General features: G+C 38.1%; 1 protein-coding gene across 6 annotated transcripts in view; it reads right to left on the reverse strand.

The window, feature by feature from the left end:
- IFT88 (intraflagellar transport 88) overlaps positions 1-14,969 on the reverse strand; it is a 64,010-nt gene that overhangs the window by 38,058 nt on the left and 10,983 nt on the right. For 4 of the 6 annotated variants that reach the window (XR_009740019.1, XR_009740020.1, XM_061434997.1 and 1 more), the window contains 8 exons: positions 10,275-10,331; positions 9,126-9,179; positions 8,445-8,508; positions 7,718-7,787; positions 5,135-5,225; positions 3,723-3,827; positions 2,388-2,490; positions 1,890-2,004 (listed from right to left, as the gene is read on the reverse strand). Coding sequence is in view for 4 of the 6 variants with exons in the window: in XM_061434997.1 (XP_061290981.1) it covers positions 1,890-2,004; positions 2,388-2,490; positions 3,723-3,827; positions 5,135-5,225; positions 7,718-7,787; positions 8,445-8,508; positions 9,126-9,179; positions 10,275-10,331 (659 nt within the window). In the remaining 2 variants the exon portion in view is untranslated. The remainder of the gene's footprint in view (positions 1-1,889; positions 2,005-2,387; positions 2,491-3,722; positions 3,828-5,134; positions 5,226-7,717; positions 7,788-8,444; positions 8,509-9,125; positions 9,180-10,274; positions 10,332-14,969) is intronic. The other 2 variants (XM_061434995.1, XM_061434996.1) reach the window with 2 other exon arrangements.

A 14,969-nucleotide genomic window follows, 5' to 3' on the forward strand; every position in this document is an offset into this window, starting at 1 on the left:
CAACATCCGCTGGATCATGGAAAAAGCGAGAGAGTTTCAGAAAAACATCTATTTCTGCTTTATTGACTATGCCAAAGCCTTTGACTGTGTGGATCACAATAAACTGTGGAAAATTCTGAAAGAGATCGGGATACCAGACCACCTGATCTGCCTCTTGAGAAATTTGTATGCAGGTCAGGAAGCAACATGGAACACCAGAGTGGTTCCAAATAGGAAAAGGAGTACGTCAAGGCTGCATATTGTCACCCTGCTTATTTAACTTATATGCAGAGTACATCATGAGAAACGCTGGACTGGAAGAAGCACAAGCTGGAATCAAGATCGCCAGGAGAAAGATCAATAACCTCAGATATGCAGATGACACCACCCTTATGGCAGAAAGTGAAGAGGAACTAAAAAGCCTCTTGATGAAAGTGAAAGTGGAGAGTGAAAAAGTTGGCTTAAAGCTCAACATTCAGAAAACAAACATCATGGCATCTGGTCCCATCACTTCATGGGAAACAGATGGGGAAACAGTGGAAACAGTGTCAGACTTTATTTTTCTGGGCTCCAAAATCACTGCAGATGGTGACTGCAGCCATGAAATTAAAAGACGCTTACTCCTTGAAAGGAAAGTTATGAGTAATCTAGATGGCATATTCAAAAGCAGAGACATTACTTTGCCAACAAAAGTCCGTCTAGTCAAGGCTATGGTCTTTCCTGTGGTCATGTATGGATGTGAGAGTTGGACTGTGAAGAAGGCTGAGCGCCGAAGAATTGATGCTTTTGAACTGTGGTGTTGGAGAAGACTCTTGAGAGTCCCTTGGACTGCAAGGAGATCCAACCAGTCCATTCTGAAGGAGATCAGCCCTGGGATTTCTTTGGAGGGAATGATGCTGAAGCTGAAACTCCAGTACTTTGGCCACCTCATGCGAAGAGTTGACTCACTGGAAAAGACTCTGATGCTGGGAGGGATTGGGGGCAGGAAGAGAAGGGGATGACAGAGGATGAGATGGTTGGATGGCATCACCGACTCAATGGACATGGGTTTGGGTGGACTTCGGGAGTTGGTGATAGACAGGGAGGCCTGGTGTGCTGTGGTTCATGGGGTTGCAAAGAGTCGGACACGACTGAGCGACTGAACTGAATTACCATACTACCTCTTGACTGTGGATTATACTATATAATACTATCTTTTTCTAAAATGTTTAAATTTTTGGTCTCACCTGGGTTAAAAGTACCTGAAGGGCACTATGTTCTATAAGTTAGATAACTGCAGATGATAGTGCGATATATTGCATAATTCAAAAACAAATGTTTGCAAAAAGTGGCATTTACAAATAAATTAACTTTCTCAAGGGAACTGCACTGTGCCCAGGAGAAATTATGAACAGTAAATATCCTAGAAACTTATGTTCCCCTAGTTATTACCAGACTAAGATAACTTACTGTTTCTGCTCTTAAAATATTATAATAGGAAATACCCCAGCACATTCCCTGCCCACCTCTTCTAAGAGTCAACAGTAACCCTTCCTTCACTATTTCCTTCTTGAGCTCCGGTAAGAATATAAGGAATTAAGTATCCAGTCTTGCACTCTGGAGTCTGCTATGTTCTAAACAGCTGCTGTCTGATTTGTGGTGGGCAGTAAGTTGTATTACAGTGCTCATGGCTTGGAGAGTTATTTCCTATATAGGCCCATTAGCTTAGTTTTATTCCAACTGATCACATATCATGCCTTTAACCTTTAGCTTCCATCATACAAATGCATGCAAGGGTCAGACCAAAATATTACAGCTATAAGAAAGATCTAACACCTCTCATGTACACATACCACAAAGCACTCAGTCCACTGGCAACATGTCAGAAGAGTGACTTTGTTTCTGAAGAATGACAAATTTTACAAACTTACCTCATTTCTTTATGGACACTTGGAATTTGATCTAAGGCCATTCGGTAGAATTTAATGGCTTTGGAATAATTTCTTTGCTTTAAATAAATATTTCCCATATTCACTTTCAACCGTCCTAATTTAAAAAAATATTAATGAATATATAATATCTGATTTCTTTCACTTTTTCTATGAGACTAAAAAGTACACAGTATAAATGCTAAATATAAACAACAATCTCTTGTGGATAAATTCTACAAGGGAAAGCATGTTCCATGGGGTTGCTATGGCTAATTCTACTTGTGATACAGAACACAGTCTTCATTTACTATTAGGCAATATGTCTCATACCAACTATATTTTTTCATTTGTATTTGTGTGAATTTTCATATCCTTTAAGCAGGACACCATCATAAATTTAACTTGCTTAGAGCACAGATCATTTCATAACTGAGGAAACTGTAAATTAACACTACAAAAGAACTATACTTATCAGAAAAACTAACTACACACACCTACCTGCATTGCTAAACATCTTATTTTTCACTATAACTTGATATGTGTTTAGTGCTTCAGCATACATCTCATTAGCTGAATACTGACTGGCCAAGTTGAAAAGAACCTAAGGAAAAAATATTGCAAAGAAACATACAATGATCATCTTAGGTCCCTTTTGCCTATCTTTCTAGAGATTAAAATACTATAATAATGTTAGTTGCCTCTATCAAGACTCCCAAACCATTAAGAAATGAATTCACAGACAGTATCTTGCATTCCAACATGAACCAGAACATTAGGACAGGTGGAGCTATCCTCTAAATTCCACCTAATTTTCCATGTATTCTTTCTAGTCAAAGGATTTGTTATCCTTTAATCTCAGGAAGACCCACAAAGAATCTATGTGTATTGTTAGTATTGCTGGTAATAAAAAGAGTAAAGAAGATAGTGGATCAAATTCTCTTTGAAAACATAAACATTATGTGGAAATATCTTAAACCTTAATTTGTAGAGTATTGCTGCTCTATATGCAAATTTATAATTTAAATAATTGAGCTATAGTAAAGTATGTTCCTAGAGGAAAAAGATGATAATTGTAAATTATTCCCAAATCTAAAGATTCCATGGAATCTAAAAATATTAACTATAAATAGTAAGCATCTAAATTCTTCTTCCTCCAAGTTTCAATGTCCTTTTTTCCAGTTGTTTAGCATATGAAGACTTCTCCTACTGAAAATACAACCTTTTAAACATCAGTATATATATATATGAAAGAAGTGTCTTTTCAGAATTGAATAAATTTTGCTAGAAACTAGCTGTTTTGTTTTTTTTTTTCCCTACTATCCTCACAGAACACTGTCTTATTAATCTAGTTTGAAGCTCTCTAAGATCATAGACCAAAAAGTCCACGTTCAAATCTTATTATCTAACTATGTTGTTGACGGATGTTCACTAGACTTATTGTGGTGATCATTTCATAATATATACAAATATCAAGTTGAATACCTGAAATTAACAGAGCATTGAATCACAATTATACCTCAAAACAAAACAAAAGGAATCTTGTCAAAGTAAGCACACTGAATAGAGCCCAAATATTAGTAATCTTCAAGAGTCCTTAGCTGGAAGGTTTACTAGTATTTACTACAGTATTAAAAATGACCAAATTAAAGAAGATCACTATACAGACCAAAGATGAGAGTGGTCCCATTAACTGAAGAGCATTATTAACCTAATTCTGGGCACCTTAAGTCCAGTAAAGCTTAAGGAACAAGATAAAACAACAAAGAAAAAAGACTTCTGGAATCTATAAATTCTCACCAAGATAACCATATTCAACAGGCACTTTGTACTTACTGAGTAAGTTAAATCCAAGTTGATGTTCTCTGGCCTTGTAACTTGTTCTCGTTGCCTCACCAGGACTCTCTCCTTTCTGCCTGCATCTTTTGCCTTTTCCAAGGCCTGAAACCAAGTGTACATGGTGTCAACTTCTTCACAAACTCACATAGCTCTTGGTGCATCAGAGGCGCCTGTAGCTGCATTACCCTTACTTCCTGGGTGCTCTGAGCGCTCCTCCCATAAACTCCCCTCCTGTCTAACCGTGAGCTCTCATCCCTCATGGCAAGTCCATGTGTCTTCTCTGGGAAAGAAGGGGAAGCACAGGGTGGGGACTAATACCTGGAGCATACCTGCCCACATTGAGTTTCTCATCACCTCTCCTCCTACCACTTTTAGGTCTGACCATGCCTACCTACATGTCTGACCTACCAGCGTTAGGGCTTCCCTGGTGGCCCAGCCAATAAAGAATCTGCCTACAATGCAGGAGACCTGAGTTCAATCCCTGGGTTGGGAGGATCCCCTGGAGGAGGAAATGGCAACCAACTTCAGTATTCTTGCCTGGAGAATTCCATGGATAGAGGAGCCTGGCAGGCTACAGTCCATGGGGTCGCAAAGAATCCGACATGACTGAGCAACTAAAACTTTCACTGCATGCCCCTCTACTTCTTTTTTCCTTTCAGCTTCTGAATCTTTGGTGTTTTAATTCAATCTCATGAGACAGGAATTTAGGTTTGTTTGGTTTCTTGGATGCTCAAAGTACAGATAAGCCACAGATAACTGCTACCTAATAGGACAACAGATCCTCAGTTTCACTAAGATCTTACTCAGAACATTAAGAACCTTTAACTGATTTCCACGGAGAGACTGACCAGTCCCATTAATGCCTTAATCTGATAATTAAGTCACAGAAACTGTATCTATGTGGTGTGATGATCAAAGTAATGTGAACAAAGCACCTAAGAGAAAAAAAATTAATTAAAAAAAAAAAGAGTTGGATTCCCAAAAAGCAAACCATGAGTTTTCAGTTTTACTTATGACAAAATATTTTAGGGCAGTGAGGCTTAAATAAGAAAAAAAGCCCTAAGTACTTTTTTTATGGATCACAGTAGCTCTGCCTTTAGCAGGCTATGCATCAATCCAGTAATCCACCAGGCTGAAAAATTTAGTCAACTGATACTGAATTTTCTCCCCTCCTTAAATGACCAATGAGAAAAATTACAAAATCAGCCAACTGTTTTGACATCAGAGTTTATGAAGCAGAGTTAAAACTGTAGGCTCTCAAAATAATTATTTCAGTGAAAACTCCAAGGCCAGTCCACAGCAAAATGAAAATATTTATCTAGATGTGTGCATGTATGGGTGCATACACAAAAGTAGACACATACTCACACACTTCATGATCTTGAATCTTAACCAGTTTATGGACTTACCAATTTTAAGTCTCCACAACTGTTAGCAATACAGCTTTCTTCTACCAACTCATTTACTTTCTTCTCTAATTGTCTGATCTTTTCTTCTGGACTGTTAAAGAAAAAACCAAGCATATTCTGAATCATTCAACCACTAATAATATATATGAAATTTAACTTACTTTTAACATAGTCCATCATATGCTCATTAACTTTAAAAGTAGGTCACAGATAAGACAAATACATAAATAGCAATGAACAGTAAATGTATCACTCTTTTTAATAACTACAGTATATATTCATAATAATAGTAAATAATAGCTAATGTTTTTTCAGCATAAGGGTAATTTAATTTTGAGCTAAATGCTTTACCCTAATTATGTCACTTAATCTTCAAAAAAATATTTCATACAAGTACTATCGTTATTTCATTTAACTGACAGGGAAACTGAGGTTTACAAAGTTAAGTACTGGCAGTCCAGTGGTTAGGACTCTGCATGCTTCCATTGCAGGAGGCTCAGGTTCAATCTCTGGTTGGGGAACTGAGATCCCACAAGTGGTGTGGGGAGGCCCAAAAAAAGAAAGAAAGAAAGCTAAGTATTACGCCTGAGATCATACAGCTGGTAAGTTACAGAGCCAAGGTTTGAACACAAATAAGGTAACTCTGCTGCTGCTAAGTCACGTCAGTCGTGTCCGACTCTGTGTGACCCCATAGACGGCAGCCCACCAGGCTCCGCCGTCCCTGGGATTCTCCAGGCAAGAACACTGGAGTGAGTTGCCATTTCCTTCTCCAATGCATGAAAGTGAAAAGTTGAAAGTGAAGTCGCTCAGTCGTGTCTGACTCTTCGCAACCCTATGGACTGTAGCCCACCAGGCTCCTCCGTCCATGGGATTTTCCAGGCAAAAGTACTGGAGTGGGGTGCCATTGCCTTCTCCGAAGGTAACTCTAGGGCCCATGTTATTATATTGTTAATACCATTCCTGAAGGGAAGTGGATCCTATGGCAAATGAAAATTTTATCAATGGTGGAATAACTGAAGCCCCCATAAAAGAGAGAAAAATTATTATGATTTACTACCAAATAGATACCGGAGTTGGGTTTTTTTTGGCCAAGGAACACGGCTTGTGGGATAACCAAGGATGGAACCCAGACTACGTTAATAAAAGCCCGGAGTCCTAATCACTGGACCACAACAGAGAACTCCCCACAGAGACTTCTAACAAGGTAAAGAAGTTTAAAAAATCTTGACTCCATCAGTAGCACACGAAGTATCCCCAAACCAATCACATTTTAAACCAGCCTGTTGTTTCATTACCACTTTCTTCCAACAAAGTACCACAACACTCTGTATGTACATCACTGCCTAAACAAACTTCTACTACAAATACGTCAGAATAAACATCAATTCTCCTAATTCTCTTCAAACAGACTTTTAAAAAGAATACAGGAACAAATTAGGTCTATAAAATCATATTCTTCAGTAAAACCTGGGATTAAGGCAACAAATTTATTTATAGAGATCTGCAAAATTCTGAGTAAATGAATACAATAGATGGTGGCTTTGTAAAAGTTAGAAAGTTCAGAATTTAAGTACAGAATTCTATTTTCAAGTTGTCTGAAACATTCTAATAAATGTCTTTAAACAGTGCTTACAGAGTGTTACTTTTAAGCCTAAAATGTCAATATAAAAATTAAAAGCTAAAAATCTGTAAGAGAACTGCATGAAGACAGTGGCAGTAACTGCCCCATCCCCACCAGACACCAGGAGAATGAACCCTGTGTGCAGACCCTGTGGGACACCCCCACAGGCACTCGCCCGCCACCCTGTGTTCTGAAGCCAGGCTACAGAAGCGTCTCCTTCCCCAGCCAATCATCTGGTTCCATCAGATACCTGTGCTGAGATTCTGGCCAATGAGAAACAAAGACAATCTGCCCCGGGCAGATGTCTCCCAGAAAAGCCTTTGCTTCTCAAAGGGGACCTGAGACTGGGCATCTTCTGAGTCTAGGTGTGAACGACTACATGAAGGTTCCAGACTCCCATGACCCTCTTGGAATCATGAGGACAGGAAGTCCTTGAGAAAAGCCAAGAGTGAGCACACTGTGAGCGTTGGCTGCTGTTATTTGAAAAATGTATAGATTCACAGTGCTCAGGCATCAGTACATGCTACACAGCTGAATTTACGCCGTAACTTTTAGCTACTCTCTACTAGCATGAAACTAATACTATAAAAAATTAAATTTCTCAATATCAATATAACAAACATATATTTTCTTAATTTTTTTTTCTTTGAAGTATGCTTTTAAAATAAGAATATCTATTACACACACAACCACATTTGGCCTTCAAGAGAATCAATACTGGCACCCATAAAAATGAGACACGCCTTCAATGTGCTCCAGTAAAACTGCACAGATTCATGGGGCTGACTTTCTTAGACGTGAGTCTCTTCCTAGACGCTAGGACAATGCTTTGATTACTATTCTGCTGACACAAACTTTCAAAATACGTAAGGATTATGTAGTTGAGAAGTAAAAACTTCTCAAAGAAGTTTTGCAAAGAAGACATGCAACCACCATAGCAAAGAAGCACAGGACTTGCATACCTGTCTTCATTCCTGGCCTCCAGGGGTGGTGCCGGGCCCCACGACTGTCCAAGAGGGTCAAACGCAGAGCCTGGGACACAGCAGTCAAGAGGTCACATTCAGTGTGCATCCACACAATCAGAGGAAATGTGAAATCCTTCGCATGCTAATTCACCTATTTATTAAATGGAATGGACCTTTTTTATGCTTATATGAGTATTCTTTATATTGAGTAACTGGGAAGATTTTTAACATACATAAAACCATGTAAATAAAACTGCATTACCATGTAAAAACAAAAATACATACTCAGTACTTATTTCTCCCCACAGTAATCTATCTCTGTTATGAATTCTTAACTGTCAATCATGGGATTAATAACCTGGTATTGGCTTTTTAATTTTCATTATTGGTATCATAAACATTAATTTTGTCACAGAAGTTTTATTTTAAAATTATTATTTAACTTATCATCTATTTAAATACTATTTTCACTTTTGATTCTTTAGCTCTAACTCACAGACAAATTTTCAGTGCGCAGCGTGGCATGATCTGACATGACATGCAGTGTGACTACACCTCAACCGGGATGCAGAACACTCCCACCACCCTTTTCCTGACTCTAACCCTAAAATAATCAATGACATGTTAAGTTTTATTTAAAATGATAATATATTTAAACATACAAAAACAGTTTAAAAATTAAAAGATTCGAAAAAAAATTAATAGCTGAAATAATGTAACAAACCTCTCAAAGCTCCCTTGGTAAAGCCAGCGGCTCTCACTGCTGTCATGGGTCTAGTAACTCCATCCTTAGGAGAACAAGAATCATTTAAAAAGTGTTCTTACATATGATCTACCTCTTATTTACAGTTCTGCACATGATACACATCTTAATAAAACCCCAGTCTTGAACAGAGGTTTATAATCCCTCCCTACTGTTCCTCACTTCTGCCTCCTCACGTGTCAACCTGTCTGAACTTTTCCTTTGTCCTATAAAATTTCAATTCTTCAGTCGAACTGGACTTACTCCCAGTTTGAAAAGAAAAACACTCTTTTGGGTTTTCAGTAGTACCTTATATAGCTTAGTAGCTGGCTACTCCCTACTTTGGGCTGGTCTCCTGTAGGCCTATGAGAGAAACCATAGAAGCCACTGGAAATGACAGCGCAGGAGAACCAGGTCCCAGAGTCCATCCTACAGACAAACTAGAAGGCCTATGTCCATTTCCCTGTGGGATTTCACTTGAGACCTGAGTAAATAGTGATAAATCCAGAGACTGCCACCAAAGATTTCAAGCAGTTCAAATATTAGCTCACAGTTTAAAGAATCAGGGTCACTATGTAAGTAATATCTTAAAAAAAAAAACTTTGGTAATAATATTCTAAATCACAAGAAAGGCCCAAGATGCAAACCCACACATGGGGATACCTGAATAGCCCCTGTCATCGGTCTTCCCATTGACGACGCCAGGGAGGTCTTGGACTAGTGAACAAAAAACTAAGTTAAAATGATTCCAAAAAACTTCTACACTTAATTTTATAAACCAAGCTATAAAAGTTTCTTTATAACTTTCTTTCCTTCATTCTACTGGCAAGTAAACCTTTTATCTCCCAAGGATATAGGATCAAACAATAAAACTCTAAAACAGGCATCAGCAAACTACATCCCTCGGCCCTTATATGGGACAGAGCCACACTCCCTTCGTCTACATGCTGTCTCTGGCTACCTCTCCACAGATGCACAACTGGGTCTCCCAGAGCCTAAACCTCCCGGGCTCTTCACAGAAAAGCTCGCTGACTCCTGTTCAGAAACATCACCAAAACCAAATTCATGAGTGATACCTGCTCTGACTGATTAATAAATGGATGTTTCACACAATACACTGTTATACAACGTTAAGGCCACTCTCTCTGTCCACAGGAAGGGGACAACTGGAAGGCCAGTGCCCAGGACTCTAGGTTCTGAAGCCATCTTTACGACCCCTAAGAAATATTATCAGAAAGACTAGGAAATGCTATTTCATCTCATTCCTTCATTTTCCTCCCATTCCTCTACTATTTAGCAAAAGTGAAAACATCCAAACTATTTGTAATTTGGGCCAGATTCAAAAGATTTTATGGATTTTTATATAGCATCTTTCCTCCAAAGATCTCAAATAAAAGCAAGACCCAATTATATATGCCTCTGAAATTTTTCTTCAATTTTATTTTTTCATGTATTACTTAGTAAATTTTTAGAAATTATAAACATTACATTTATATAAGACTAACTTCACACAAAATACACAAATGTAATACACATGACACTTGGTTATATGATATAGAAAATGAAAGGTCAATCAACAAACACAATGTTTACAGACAGGAAAAGATAGCAAAACATTTTGTTTTATTTACAATCAAAATGACTAGAATATCCAAAGTTATTTATCAACAATTTATAATATTCATCACTATTCAAAATGGAAAATACACCTGGATCATGAGCTGAAAGGTAGCCAGACTTATTTAAAACTGCCTAAAGTGAACTTATATATGAGAAAATGTATCTTCATATCTTCAGCTTAAGAAAACATACCCCATATCCAGTAGCTACAGGTCTAGAAACTGCTGTGCTTGGTATTTTAGCAGTTATCTTGGGGAGGAAAAAAAAAAATAGTTAATAGAATTCAGATCAAGTTATATAATAGAAAACTGGAAAAGAAATGGAAAATACAGACTTATCAGTAGGGAAATATTTACATAACATTTAGAATAATTTCTTTTAAATTATTCTAAATATTAAGGAGCTGGAGTATTTTAAGTATTGAGAAGGTCTATTTTGGAACTCATCTGAAAGGAGAAAAGGGACTTTAGAGTGACCTGTGGGTCAGTGGGATACAGGAGTCTCCAATGGACACACCTACCATTAATTCTGCATGATTATTACCACCAGACACTGGGTCTAACAACAGACACTGGATCTGGAGTCAGGGACCCTGGGTTTGAATCTCAGCTCTCCCTCTACTTGCTGTGTTTACTTTACCTCTCTGAATATAAATGTTCTCATCTCTGAAATAAAGATACAAAGCATGTTGATCACAAAATTGTAGTCATAGTTGATCACGGAGCTTTTCACAGATGCACTGGGCTGAACAGACAAACCCTAGAAGGGGTCTGCTGAGGGGGCAGCCCTGGGACTCCTCCAAACTTCAAACTGTAACCTCATAAGGCTTTACTCAGACTGGAAGGTCAATCAGCCTGTGTAAGACCTGGCCCAATTTAGAAACATTTCACATTCAACTGGGTTGAGGTGATTCAGTGTTCCAAGCATCTCTGCAGCCATACACAAAAGTAAATTCTCTCCAATAAAAGACACCTGCCCGGATAAGGCTGTTGAGCATCTGAAATGTGGCTCAGGCAGTAACATCTGGATTTTAAATTTTTACTTACTTTTTAATGGTTTAGATATAAATAGCCACAACATGGCTAGTGGTTATCATTCCAGACAGCACAGACACATGCTTTAAATTATCTCTAAAATGTTTCACTTACAATGTCTGGCATTCAGTCTAAAACAACCAAACACATAGGAGCAAGAGTCCCTAATCAAAATCCAAGAGAAACAAAATGGAAAGACATGCAGAAGGGGAATCATATGATGGAAAGAAATATCAAACACAGGCTCTGACCAGCATGCTCAACATGTTCAGTGAATCAAAAGACAAGATTGACAATTTCAGTACAGAACTGAAAACTACGAAAAATGGATTAGTGGAAATCCTAGAACTGAAAATAATGTAAAAATTTGGCATTGTCCAGAAAGTAGTAAAATATTAAATTATACTAGACTTTGATAAGTTAAAAGATGAATACTGTAATCTTTACAAAAACACTAAAAGAACGGTCAAGGAATGTAAACTCCCAAGATAACAGAGGGAGAAATGTAATAAAAATCAAACAAAAAAAGGTAAGAATGGAGAGAAATAAAACATAAGGAAGGAAAAAACAAAGCAAATACTAAGGCAACAAATGAAACCAATTTCACTAAATGTAAGTAGATGAAATACTTCACTAAAAGAATAAGATTATCTGACAATATTAAAAAAACAGAATTCTATTCATGTTGCTAATAAAAAATATTTCTCTAAGAAATATATCTCAAATATACAGATCTGAGAAAGCTGGAAGTGAAAAAATGGGGACGACATACAATGCAAACACTAGACAAAAGAGCACCTGGGGAGCTACAGCAATGTACGAACAACTGACGAAACAGACACAAAGCACTACTAGCTAGAAGGACATTTCATAACAATAAAAGACAACATAAAAATATATAAAACAAAAACCTAAACAAAGAAATTCACTATCATAGTGTATGATCTATTTTTCTCATCGATAATAATAGAACTTCAATTCCTGCGTACCCCCCCCAAATCAATAAAAATACTGAACATTTGAACAAAATCATTAACAAACTTGACCAAACTGACAGATAACAGGTCTTGGAAAAACATGAAAAGGAAGGATGTGGGTCCCAGCAAAACTTTTCTGTGAGAACAAACTGAAGGAAAGAGACTATTTTTCTGTTTAATCACTCAGTAATCACTAGATCTGTTCTTCCGGTTTTTACTCTTGGCACTGGACTGATCTCTTAGAAAGGCTAGATTCTGTGTCTCCTTGCTCCTTACTCACCCCGCACCCTCACCCACAAAGCCTTTCCTCACATACCTCAAGGCTGATCTTAACTGCACACATCCTTAAATATTCAACTGTACATTTATCTCCTGACTGTCCCAACTAGGAATAAAGAACTTATCTTTGTGGTCCCAGAGCAATTTATACTCTTTTTACAACACAAATTACAATATGCCTTGTAATTTCTATTTGTGTCCACTTTACTCTTTGCCCAGTGCCTCGCCTATAAAAGTTGCACAGTTTTTTCCCATTTAATACAGTAAATAGGGTGTGATGACAATATCATTCAAAGGGGTGGCGACCTACTCTCTGTCCTGGTTACAGGTAACTGTGAGACCTCTACTCCCAGCCTTGTTTCCTTTCTATAACATGAGGGTCTCTGAAGTCATTTCTAAACATCAATGAAGGGCCAGCTTGGAGACATTATCATATATAGTGATTTGTTGATACACCAAATCACTATCATATATAGTGACTTGTTGATATACCAAATCACTAAACTGAAGGCTTTCACTTATTCACTAAGTTGTGATATAAAGATCTGTGGAGTACCCACAGCAAACAAAGAAAAGATCAATAAATAAGACAGTTTACCTCTTCTAAAAGGTTACAGTCTTGTCATTAGCCAAGTGCAAGAACTTAATCTAGTTTTCCTTTCCATAATGAAGGTAACCTTAAAATTAAAATACAGCTTATGGAATGTGTAGTCAAGAACTGACTTTACCCAAAGAGAGTACTGGCTTTGCCCTTCACTACAGGGGGGTGATCTGTATGCCCCTGTAATGTCCTGCCTGATACATCCCTGTTTCCCTGGGGGGCTTTGGCCACCAGACAGTCTAACTCCCAGATATATTAGCTTGAACCTCCATGAGGGGCTAGAGACTAATGCGCAGCCACAAGGACAGTGTGTGACGGAGCCCCATTAACACCTTGGACATCAGAGTCATGGGAGGGCCTCCTTGCCAGCTCTACAAGTACCGTCACCACACAGAGGGGTCGGGGGGGTTAAAGCCACCCAGGGCTCCACAGGGAAAGGGCAACCAGACCCCCCATGTCTGACCTCCCAGACTCTGCCCCAGGTCTCTCTTCTCTCAGCAGATTTAACCTGTATCCTTCTCCTGAAATAAACCGTTAAGTATAATAGCTTTTAGTGAGTTCTTTGAGCCTTTTCAGAAAATTACAGATGCTGAAGGTGCCTGCAGCTGGAATTAGAAGTGAGGACAGTCCTGTGGACTGCTGTGCTCTCTAACTTCGAGGAGGGAACCCCACAAATATGACAGGCAAGGTCCTTCCCACTGGAAGTGGTTTAATGCAGACCTTTCATTATTGCAGAACAGTTAAGTATGGTGGGAGGGAAGAGGCCCTGACAGAGTGAGGGAGGCCAGGTGGGAGGACACGCCAACTACAGCAGGGGATTCACTCCCTAACAGCCTGTCGACCTGGCACTGCTGACCTCTTTTAGGTAACTTACTGTGGGGTGGCCTGCTGCCTCTGAGATGCTAGGCACTGGTCCAAGTTATGAGAACTAAAAATATCTCCAGGCAAACATGTGCCAGGGCAGGTGGGCGAGTGAGCACTGAGAACCACTGCTCTGGAGCCATGGGTGGGCAGAATACTAGGCATAGAACTTTCTGTACTTCTCACTTTACCTAGTGCCAACCTTGTTTATTTTCAACTACAAAAGACACTCGGTAGAGTTCACGCACTGTGGAAGGCAGAAGTCTATTCTCTGTGTGACATATAAAAACTTTACTAATAACACTGAAAACAATCACTTTAGCCATGTATATACTGGTGGAGGATTAATTAGTGGATGGTCATTAATCCAAGGGAGGTGTAATTTGCAACCCCCAGTGTTTCCAAAGATCAATATTTACATAACATTAAAAATTAGAAAGACAATTTTTTTAAAAATAATGTTTTGGTTAAACATATCCCAGTGTCTTACATAAATAATATTTATATTCTCAAGAGCATAAAAATTCTTTGATCTATATTACTTAAAAATTAACTTACTAGATATACTGTAAACTATAAAACATTGCTATAAGAAACTGAAAAAGAAATAAATGGAAAGGCATCCTGTATTCAAGGCTATAAAACTTTATATTGTTAAGATATCTATATTGAACTTCCCTGGTGGTCCAGTGGTTAAGAATACACCCACCCTATAATTGATTGGAAGTGGCAAAAGTGGGCATTATTCCTAATTCTAGGGGAAAAGCTTTTGGTCTTTTACCACCAAATATGTTGTTAGCAGTGGGGTTTTCTTATTTATCATGGTGAGTTTCCTTCTATTTCTAGTTCATTATGTGTTTTTATTGTGAAAGGATGTGGAATTTTGTCAAGTTCTTTTATTGCATCAATTGAGATGATTTGGGCTTTTTTTCCCTTCATTCTATTAAGGTGACATATCACATTGATTAATTTTTGTCTGTTGATCCATTCTCAAGTTCCAGGAATAAATCCCACTTGGTCATAGTGTATAACCCTTATAATATACTGCTTTGGTTTGCTTATATTTTGTTCAGGGTTTCTAGGTCAGTATTCAAAAAGGATATTTGTAATTTTCTTGTAGTGTCTTTGCCTGGCT

This window comes from Bos javanicus, chromosome 12 (assembly GCF_032452875.1).
Source record: "Bos javanicus breed banteng chromosome 12, ARS-OSU_banteng_1.0, whole genome shotgun sequence".
In the NCBI taxonomy this organism is placed as follows: domain Eukaryota; kingdom Metazoa; phylum Chordata; class Mammalia; order Artiodactyla; family Bovidae; genus Bos; species Bos javanicus.